The sequence below is a fragment of the Eptatretus burgeri genome, chromosome 16 (genome assembly GCF_056783735.1).
Source record: "Eptatretus burgeri isolate ZD-2024b chromosome 16, Ebu_testis_v1, whole genome shotgun sequence".
Lineage (NCBI taxonomy): Eukaryota > Metazoa > Chordata > Myxini > Myxiniformes > Myxinidae > Eptatretus > Eptatretus burgeri.
The window spans coordinates 43,903,466-43,914,707 of NC_140976.1; the positions used below are offsets into that span (position 1 = coordinate 43,903,466).

The window sequence follows — 11,242 nt, forward strand, 5'->3', positions numbered from 1 at the left end:
CATTTTTATTATATGACATAATAAATGTTTTGATACTTTTTTTTAATCCTTGTTCATGTTCCCATCATAATGTGAGGAAGCGAATGATCTTGTAGTTCATAAAACACCGTCGTGTTTACTCCTGTCCTGTCCTGCAGGTGATTGTATGTATGACATCCTCCTGGGTCCTCGGATCAATACAGAATATCAAAATTACTCTTGAGTCGTTTTGGTTCCCACAACAAGCTGCATGACCGATTGTGTCCCTGTAAGTGTTGTATTGGGAGTCTGGTTGTTTCCACTTTCACTTTCCACCAGTACACCAGGGGCCTCTGTCTGGCCATCCCCCAGGCAGATGCATGGCCCATCCCCATCTCCTTGAGATGCCGATCAACCTGCTGCAACCACGAGGCACGTTGTCAGCCCATTGGCCCCCTCCACTCGCGAGGCTCCCTCGCTGCGAGAATCTGGTGAGCAGGATCAGCGTCAGGAAAACGGGCCACATGTCCATACAGCTGCAGCTGATGCTCACAGACTATGCAGGTAACAAATCTCATTTGAGTCTCTCTCAGCAACCACTCGTTGGACACAGTCAGACCAACGATGGCCAAGGATTCTCCGAAGAGACTTGGTCCAAAAGAAATTAAATCTCCGTCTCAGATCCCTGGTCAGAGTCCAAATCTCGCATCCGCAGAGCAAGACTGGAAGCAGCAAGGACCTGAAGACTCGGATTTTCGTCTTCCTGCACAGGCGCAGACAGCACCACACCCCATGATCCAGTGAATCCACGAGGCTCCAGGCCCAACCCAGATGTCTGTTGACCTGTGGCTCACAGCCAGCAGAGAAATGAATATCACTGCCAAGGAAAGTGAATCTCTCCATGATCTCAACATCCTCGCCACAACACAAATGGGTACAGACAAGATAGCAGCATCCAAGATGCCATTGAAAGCCTGGATCTTAGTGTTGACCCAGGAAACCCATAATCACAGTGGCTCCAACTCCTCATTAAGCACCTCGAGGGCTCCCAAAAAGACATATGGAGTCTCCGCAAAGATGACTGCATCATCTGCGAAATCAAGGTCAGAGATCTTGACATTCCCAAACGATGCACCACAGCTTGTTCTCTCCGACATTTTCCCCAGAATCTAGTCCAGAGAAGCGCTGAAAAGTGTGGGGGCCAGTACACACCCCTGACGAACTCCAGTACCAACTGGAAATTAGTCAGCGATGGAATCACCACATCTCACAGCACTCTCAGCACCAGAGTATAGTTCAGACATAAGATCGATCAGCTTTGGTGGCACCCCACGAAGACCAAGAATCCTCCTGAGGGCATCCCGATTCACTGAATTGAATGCTTTAGCGAGCAACATAGGCTGCATGCAGCTCCTGCCAAAAATCTCATCTGCATTCGATGAGGACCTGAAGAGCAAGAATACGGTCAATCGTTGACCTCTCGTGTAAAGCCTGACTTCTCTGGACGCTGGTGCTCAAGCAGATGGTGGCGCACTCCATCAATAATTATCCGAGCAAAGACCTTGCCTGGCACTGGGAGCAGCGTCACCCCTCGGTAGTTGTTGCAGTCTTGGCGATCACCCTGCCCTTTCCAGAGAGGGACAACAAGGCCCCTCTTCCAGTCAGTTGGGATGATGCCTGTGTTCCATGCAGGGCACAGAACTGCATGCAACAACATGAGGACAGCATTTCCACCAGCCTTGAGAAGTTCAGGATGGATGCCACAGATCCCTGGAGCTTTGCCCCATTTCAAATGGTTCACCGCAGTCTGCATTTCCACAAACGAAGGTGGATCACAGTTGATTGGACGGTCAGCAACAGGGATTGTAACACCCCTGACATCCAATTCGACAGCTGGTGGATCAGCCTGGTACAGCCACTCAAAGTAACCGGCCCAGTGGGCCTTCTTTTCGGACTCCTCTGTCAAGAGCCCACCACCCTCTGCTCTCACTGCAGTACACCGAGGGATGGGCTTGGATGAACGCAATGCGCGAATTCCCCTGTAAGCAGGAGGAGAATCACTTGACCACAGGTGATGCTCTACCCCCTCACAGATTCCTCGCACATAGGCCTCCTTGTCCACCCTCAGTGCACGTACAGTTTTACACCTCAGCTCCCTGAACAGCTCAGCTCTGCCATTCAGCCTGGCCCTGCGACTCTGGTCAATGGTATCCAGTGTCCCTTGAGAGACAAAATTCTTCTTTGCCCTGCGGTGAGTTCCAAGACATCCACCGGCAACATCAAGGACGGTGGTCTTGAAGGCACTCCACAACTCTTCAGGATCCCCCAAGGCACCCAGCCCCCCCCTAAATCTCCACTCAACTTGTTCGCAAACTCCTCAGCTACCCTCTCGTCTTTCAGCTTGCCAACATCAGCCTCGGCTCGGATAGTACCATTCTCCTGCATTTAAGCTGCAACTTCAGAGATGTTTCAACAAGCCTGTGGTCAGTATTGAGGAACTCGTTACTCCGGTAGACCCTGCAGTTCTGGATCATCCTCCAGCTACCATCACCGAGCACATGGTCAATCTCCTTTCCCACACCACCAGTGTTGGAATCTACCAAGTTCATTGATGAGCCTGTGGGTGCTGAAACCATGAAGCAACCACCATGAGACCTTGTCTTCTTGCAAAGTCAAGGAGCTTCGTGCTATTCTGGTTCACAGTTTCAGACCCATGAGGACCAAAACTTGTCTTATAACCCTCCCTATCAGTTCCAGTCGATGCATTGAAATCCCCCAAGATTAGAAGTGCATCTCACCTGGGGCACTGATAAACCACAGACTCGATTGTGGCATAGAATGCATCCTTCACAGCGAGATCACTCGCCTTGGTCAGAGCATCTACAGAGTCCAGAGAAATGACACCCAATGAGTTACAAATCCTAAGTCTCTACGCTTGCTGACCGGTGTTGCCTGAATTATCATTGGAGTCAGCTTATTGGACACAGCTGCAGCAACTCCTTGGGTATGGTGACCATCAGAGTGACCAGATCAATGGTAGGTGTAACCAGCCACCATAATCTCACTGCAATCCGGTCTCCGAACCTCAGAGAATGCTGCAATACCGATGTCCAAATATATGAGCTCAGATGATAACAGAGACAGGTGATCATCCTCTCTTCGGGATAGGGCATTCCAGCCACCCCCCCCCCACAAAGGGACCGCCTCAAGTTAACCGAAGGAGACAGTCGTCTGGTGGACGACACCTCGGCACCACCCCGACTCGCACTACCGCAATCTGACCCTGGAAGGCTACCCTGTGGTTTCCCTCCTATCATCAAAGATTGGGAGTCCTGAAGGCTTTGCCTCAATCCCGTCATGCAGTGAGCTGCCCTGCGAAGGGCAGCTGCACAGGAAGTACTCCCACGGACTGGGTTTTCAGATTATTATTATTATTATTATTTTATTTTTTTTGTGCTTGTCTTATGTTTTGCATAATGAAGTGTTTTATTGTGGCCGGAGTGCAAATCCTGCCACCAACCTCCTAATAAAAAGTAACCCAACTGCAGGAGTATGTCCGTAGACACAGCTGGTCACTCGATATGGATTGCCGTTGGCTCACAAGGAGCTCCTCCACCCTTTGACATGTTTTGTTTTGAATCCTGCTGGGTGTCCATATCGTATGTCATATCATACACCCTCGTCACCAAGAAACTTGGTGGGTGAGACAATTTAGTCGCCGACAACCCGACCATGGAACAGGTTAGTGCAGGTTTACATGGTACCTGTAGCAAGTCACATCTATTCTCACCTGACCTGAAAATGTCGGAAGGATGGCGATATTACTAGCTACGGTGACAATATATATATATATATATATATATATATATATATATATATATATATATATATATATATATATATATATATATATATATATATATATATATATGTATATTTCCCCACCACCCCACCTTCCCTCCTGAGCTGCTCCTGGATGGAGCAGGTATTTCGAGTAATAATAATTTTAAATATGTTTCAGATATGTTGGATTTGCGTAAGATCTTTGGACATGAGTTAATGTTTACTGTGCTAAACTTGGTGTATAAGCGTGTTGGATTGCTGTTGATAGTGATAACAGTTGTAAGATAATATGGGTATCCACTCGTGGTGCAAGCCAGCAACACAAGACCAAAACGTAGACTCACCAAGCCTTGGGCATTTCCATTGCTTGTGCGTTGGCAATCAAAATGTCAGTCACAGGGGAGCATATTGTTCCGTGGGACGTTGGCAGCGGTGTGGATTGCAGTGGGCTTGTTTGGAATTCGTGACTTTCCAAACAGTTGCAACATGGTTCTTGTATTTGTCAGGATTGCCTGAATCAAGTAAATTTCCCATCATCCCAAGTTGTTTGTGACACATTTGTGGTTCCAGTTGCAGTGTTTCTATTGTGCTGTTAATGGGGTTTCTATCCTGTGAGCTGTGGTAGCCATCAAGAAAGAAGAGTCTCAAATGTGTTATTGTCGGAACTGTGCACACACACACACACACACACACACACACACACACACACACACACACACACACACACACACACACACACACACACACACACACACACACACACACACACACACACACACACACACACACACACACACACACACACACACACACACACACACACACCATTCAATCACTTTTAAAAGTCTTTGAGGTTTTTTCTTCACCTCTTTATATTGATGTTTCCTCCATATATGTATATCTTGTGTGCGTGAAAGCCATTTTTATAAACAATCAGTACATTGGTTTCAGTCTCTTAAACTCAAAATGCTTTTGGCTCGTATCCGGTTGGGACTCGTTCCCACCTTTCTCCTTTACCCTCATTTTTCAAGATTTTGCTTTGTGCTTGAGCAATGTTGTCAAAAGCCACCGTGTTCTTTCTGCCTTGTCTCCTTCCTGAAGTCGGTTCTATGGGCAGCCTTGCTGCCGAGGCTGTTTTTACGCAGATCAGGTGGAAATGGCTCACGGCAGGTTGAGCACACCAAATTTTACTCTTTCAAAGACTTTTGTTTTTTATTTTATTCTCTTATTACAATTTTTTTCTGTTTTGGCATTTCAATGTTCTAATTGTGCCATGGGGGGGGGGTTAAATTTTCAACAGACGTGTGTGTGTTGTAGTTTATTTATTTGCGCTTCGTTTGCCCAACTTGTATTCACCGCCTCCTGGTGTAGAGATAATGTTGCCTCTCCGATAGCTTAGCCACCCAGCTTGCTCGAACAAGGGTGAGCTCATCTGATGTGCATCGTTGTGGCTGTGCAAACATGGTAACCTTGGTGAATAGAGGGCAGAACTATAACCTGCTTGGCAGCATGAAGGAACTAACCGCACTAATGTCAGTCGTTTTGTTCCTTGTGCACTCACTCCTTGCACTTTGTCTTGCCACGCTGCAGTGTCACATTCTTTAGTCGGTTGTCAACAGGTGTGCAACCCACACAGGTATTACAGGGTGGATAAAACGTAATATCATGGCATTGTGTGCTATGCTCTTTGGTTTATCGAGGAAAGGGCACGGGTGTGGAGTTGTGTAGGTGGAGAAGAGTGCAGCTGCTGATGTCATTGAATGGATCAAATCCGCTGTCCTGCGATCAAACATTGCCTTGTTCATGAGTCGTTCTTCACCATTTGTCCGTACATGCATGAATGAGCTCTTGTATCGTTTCGCAGGAAGGTCATTCGGACAAAAATGGAAAATTGACTAAGTATCCTGGTTTTGAACTTGACCTCGTAACGTCACGAAGCATCTGCTCGGACAAATGCGTCCACCAGCCCCACAGTCCTTCAACTTGTGTTCCTGCACTTTGCACTTGTTCTGTGTGAGCTGGAGCCTGGAGGTTTCCTTAAATTTTTGGACCATATTGATATCTCTTGAACACAAAGCTCAGGACTACCAGAATAACTTGTGGCCTTGTGGGCACGTTCAAGATAAAATGTTAGATGTATCGGTGAACGCTTATGTAAGCGTGTGTGTGATGTTATTTTGGTATCGTGCTTATTATCTGTGGTTTGCAATGTAACTTTGAACCGGATGAATGTGGTGTAACGCACAACTGTGATAGCTTGCCACTGCTGATGAAAGATATTGCAGCTCAAACAAAATTGTGAGGATTCCTTGAAAGTGTAGTACAAGTCGCTTGTTCTTTTTACGCCACCAAACGTTATTAATAATGGTGAGTTTTATAAAACATAAAAATGATGCTTGTTTCCTCCACCGCCGAAGGTTGACGACAGCTATGTATTCAACCCTGTCTGTCTGTCTGTTTGTTTGGTTGTGAGCAGGATATCTAAAAAAGCTTTGAACGGATTTGGACGAAACTTAGTGGACGGGGTTGGTGTGCGAGAAGGACAATTTGCTGAGATTTTGGTGATTTGAATCAGGATTCGAGAATTTTACGATGGCAATTCTTCACCATTGAGAAATGGGGCCAAAAAATAATATATAGCACAATATCTCAAAAGATTATGGATAGATTCCACAGAAACTTTGTGGAACGGTTGGGTTCTATGAAAAGGACTAATTGATTCAATTTTGGTGAATATTCGAATCCAGATCCGGATTCGAGAATTTTTAAAATGATTCTTCACCATTGAGCGATGGGGCCAAACACGATGTATAGCACAATATCTCAAAAAGTTGTGGACGAGTTATGACAAAACTTTGGTTAGGTGACAAGAACAAGCGGATTCGATTTTGGTTGTGCGACCGATCGGTGGCACACAAAATGTAAACTCTTCAGCCTGGCGGAAGTATGTGCTCTACCGAGTGTCGACGTTTTGGATTGGTTATGACAAAACTTGTTGGATGAGTTGGGTAGTTGACGACAAGGACTAGCCGATCTGACATATCAGTGGGATACAAAACGTAAACTGTTCAGCCTGGTGGAGGTGTGCGTGCTACCAAGTGCCGTTCTAGTTGTGGCTTCATTTGCCCTTTTCTTTGTTTTTTTTGTCTGTTTGCTTTTCTGTCAATACAGCTCGTCTAAGGTCTCGTGGAGGAGCTTGTGCGTGTATTGGATGCAAGACAAGGATGTTGGACATCAGTGTATTTTTACATAAATTGCAAGAAAGAGGTGGACAAATTGCCGCCGTATACAACACCTAAACCTGAGATTGCATTGTCATGAGCTGTGTGCTTAGAGGGAGTTTCCAGACTGGTCAACCATTGTTTTGAATAGCAAGCTAATCCAAGTGTTTAAAATGGTTTTGATTTTTTGATAGCGATTCCAAAAGCTCAGTGTTTAAAGCGAGGAACTTGACCTTAGCGGCTTGTTGTTTTTTTCATTGCAATACTTATCTGCTGAACAGCTAAGTGGTGGAGTAGGTGAAGTCCTTGTAATATTGACGTCATTGGTTTGGGGTTTCATTCTCGTGACCGACCAGAAATCAAACCCAAAGAGGAGATGGGAACTACTGTGTTTAATTTGTCCATAGGAATGCTGCAACATTATGGTTGTGGGACCTCCACCACTATTTGCTACACTGGTTTCTTAGGTCCAGGGTTGCATGCAAACTCTCATGGAGTTCTCTCATCCCCTCCTCCTCCTGTCCATGCTGGAGTTCCTCAAGGCAGCGTTCTGGTCCCTGTTCTTTTTCTGATTTTCATCAATGTTCTCTCCGACTCTCTGGAAAATCTTTATCTCTTCGCTGATGACACCACCCTCTGCCGTACCATCTGTCAGCCCTTAGACCGGCAAGCCGCAGCTTCTTCGCTCGCTGCATATCTGGATAAAATCACAAACTGGTCCAACATGTGGAACATGTCTTTCAACCCTGACAAATCTCACACTCGCCATGTTCTCCGAAAGGAACGTCTGGAACTCCCCCCCCCTGCCCCCCTCCTCACCCCCTTCCACTTTCTCAACAATCCTCTTGAAGAAGTCCTTTCATTCAAGCTTCTGGGTCTCACTATCTGCCATGATCTTTCCTGGGACAGCCACATTTCCAAGCTGGCCTCCAAAGCCATTTGCCAACTGGGCATCCTCCGTCGTGCAAAGTCCTCCCACCTGAACTCCTGACCACATACAAAGCTTTCGTCCACAGCCTGATGGAGTACTGCTCTCCCCTCTGGGCTGGTACTCCCGCCTTCCCACCATTCTCGGCTTCACGCTGTGGAAACCAAGGCTTTTCGTGTCATTGGTATCTCCTGCAGTGAGGCTGAGTCTTTGGTTCTCTCACTCTCTCACCGCAGGCAGGTCGGTGGTCTTTCTGTCTTCTACCTCTCCTCTCTGGCCTCCCCCCCCGCCCCCGCTCTATTTGAGATATGTCCTCCCCACCCCATATTTCCGCAGGGTGCTCAAGGTCCACTCGCAATCCCCTGCTGGTAAAACGACCAAAATCAAGAATCACTGCTCACCTTCACTCTTTCATTCCTCTCTTTCCCCCCCCACCTTTGGAACAAACCCCCACCCCATATTTCTCCTCTATCCCACTCCACCCTCCAGGTCTTCAAAACAGCTGTTCACCACCATCTCTTATCTTCCCCCATCTAAACTTATGATCTTTTCTACCCCCACTAATCCACCCCAAACCCACCTCGTTCAAATTCCCTGCTTTCCTTCCTGAGAGTCCCTGTATTGTCCATCTTGTTTACCCGGTGTATCCTGCTCCATCCCTCTCCCTTCCACAGATCTAATGTCTCTGTTCCCCATTGTTTTGTCCTTCCCTCTACCGCCACTCTTGTCTCCTGCTCCCATTGTTGTGCATTTCTGTGTGTCATCTCTCATGTGTATTAAAAAAAATATTAAAAAAATATAAACTGGTGATGAAAAAAGAAAAGAAAAAGAAATCCACAGCTTGTTGCTGACCTGCCTTTTAAGAAGGGAGAGGTAGAACTTTTAAAAATTGTATTTATTTATTTATTTATTTATATCTATGTATGGCACCCCGCGGAATGCTGCCTGCGTCATGGTGCAAAAGAGCAAGGATTATTTTGACAGGAGCCATTAACCCACGGATAGGAACTGGGGCGCGTGATGTTGTTCAGTGCGGTTGTGAAAGCTGCAAACCTCACGGACCTCTTCCTGTTTTTTTTTATCCACCGCATGAACCACTCATCCCATTTTCCTGAACTGTCAGGGAAATCCGGAGCGTCAGGGTCCAGTTATTTGTTTTTGTTTGTTTATTTTGCAGGACGAGAAGTTGGTTTGCACTCTCTCTCTCACTTTCCGAGGCGTTTATTGATGGTCTTCTTTCTACTTTTTTCACATTTCTCTTTATTCATTCTAATTCTTGCTTTTTTTTTCATTTATTTTATCACTTACTTTTTATTTATCCGTCTGTCGAGGGAGAAGTGAATTCTTGCAGAAATTTTTCTGTAAGGCTCGCTTGGCTGCGCCTGGGTGGGTTCGAGGGTTGTGGAGTAGTGGCTGAAACCCGAATCCTATCCAGGTTCCTCCTGATGACTCATCTTTGCTCTTTACTTATTCGAGTTCCTTCTGACGACTCCAATGCAGCATTTGGTCTTCTGTTTGATTTCATTTTGCAGTGAATGTATGGTGATGTGGAACACGCTACAAAATGTTTTTCATCTCCTCGTCGGGGACCTCCAAACACTGGCTTATCCTACATTGGACTCATTCACCATATCTTGCCAATTATCAAAAAGTTTTCTCTGTGTCAGCTTACTCGAAAATACACTCCTTAGCTGTACCACGATACTTTGATCTGTCTTTCCCGCAAGTTGGACACGTGAAATGGCCAGGAACTGGGTTAATGAACTGGCACAGCCGAGCTATCGCTTTGATTGCTCTCGAATTTGTTTCCCCGTCACTCAGTAATGAATGCATTCCAACATCTCTGGTGGGTCCCTGCCGCACGGCAACCGAGTCTCCAACTCTCCGTCCATTGCCATGAACACGGTTAAATCGGGAAGCAAACAGGGTGAAAGGACCATGTTTTGTCAACTATCTTGCCTTTCCGAACCCCTCCGCTTGTGATTCTTTCCTGGGAGGGCAGCCCTGTGAGAATGTTGAACTTGGCAACAAAATCCTATTTTGAGTTGATCCCACCCCCACCCTCTCCCAAACCATCAGATATTTGTAGATGTTGGGGTTTAAAAAAAAAAAAAAAATTCTGTAAATGGTTTGCTATCCCTAAGGGAAGTACCAGCCTGCCGTCTTTGTTACTTAAATGGACACGGTGCATTGCTGGCCTTCTCACAATTCGCAATGACATTTCACCGCCTACTTTCCATTCCAGTTCAAATAGGCCTTTCACTCTGCAAACATCTGGTAAGTGTGAGCTTGAGAACTGTAATTTGCCCGCAAAATATGTTGCTGCTTTGAGAAAAAGTCCTGCGTGCCTTTCCTTGAACACCATCGCACGCAATTTCTTGGCTTTCATCTCCCGTTATCTCATTTCAAGGTCTCCGTTGAACAGCACTGCCTCGAGGAATTTTTTTTAATTGAACGATTCCTTCTTGGAATCCCTTTTTACTCTTTTCACCAAACGGTTCCTCTTCCCACATTTCACCCTTCCCATGACCAGTACCTGTCGAGGTGTTCGGAAATGCCTGTAAGCCTTCTTGAAATGCTACCTCGGTGGTGATATTGTAGTTATCGAAACGTTTCACAATTATTTGTTTTTTCGAGAAACATTCATTCATCCATTCATTTTTTTTTTTTTTGTTATTTTTAGCTCACCTGGACTTTAGTCCGGTGAGCTTGTGCAATCGAGCAGTGTCCGTGAGTGAGTGAATGAGTCAGTCAATCACTGAGTTTGTGAACACTTGGGTCATTATCTCTTGAACGAAACACACAATTTTGATGAAACTTGGCCACAATCCTCATCACCCGTGATGTAGCAAAGTTTGCTCATGGCATTAAGAGGGTCTGAGGGGATCTGCAGGGGGGGGTTTGAGTGACTGTTGCTCCTGATCCAGGTGAGCTTCAGGACATGTGGTCCTTTGTTTTTGTTTTGTTTTTTTGTTTGTGTTTATTTTTCTCTTTTTATTTATTTATCTATCTATCTATCTGCCCATTCATGATTTGGTGCGAAAAAGTAAAAATTATGAATGTTTGTTTTTGATTTTCGAGTTGCTTTCCCCTCCCCCAATGATCTATTGGCATTGTTTCATTTTCAGATGTCTCGCAGGCTACGCGCAGGTTTTGCCAATCTCTCGACACCTTCAAGTTTGAGTGCATCGGAGATACATCCACCGACAATGAGGCTGGCATTGGTAAGCTGAGCATTTGCCTCCGCCATGATTCCACTTGGCTCCGGAGATTGTGCTTGTTTGTGCCTTTC

The 11,242-nt window shown here is 45.8% G+C and overlaps 1 protein-coding gene across 2 annotated transcripts in view; it reads left to right on the plus strand.

Annotated features, from left to right (window-relative positions):
• Positions 1 to 11,242, plus strand: part of LOC147010990 (rho GTPase-activating protein 26-like) — a 66,562-nt gene that overhangs the window by 1,551 nt on the left and 53,769 nt on the right. For both annotated transcript variants that reach the window (XM_085860528.1, XM_085860529.1), the window contains exon 3: positions 11,079 to 11,174. In XM_085860528.1, coding sequence (XP_085716654.1) covers positions 11,079 to 11,174 — 96 coding nt within the window. The remainder of the gene's footprint in view (positions 1 to 11,078; positions 11,175 to 11,242) is intronic.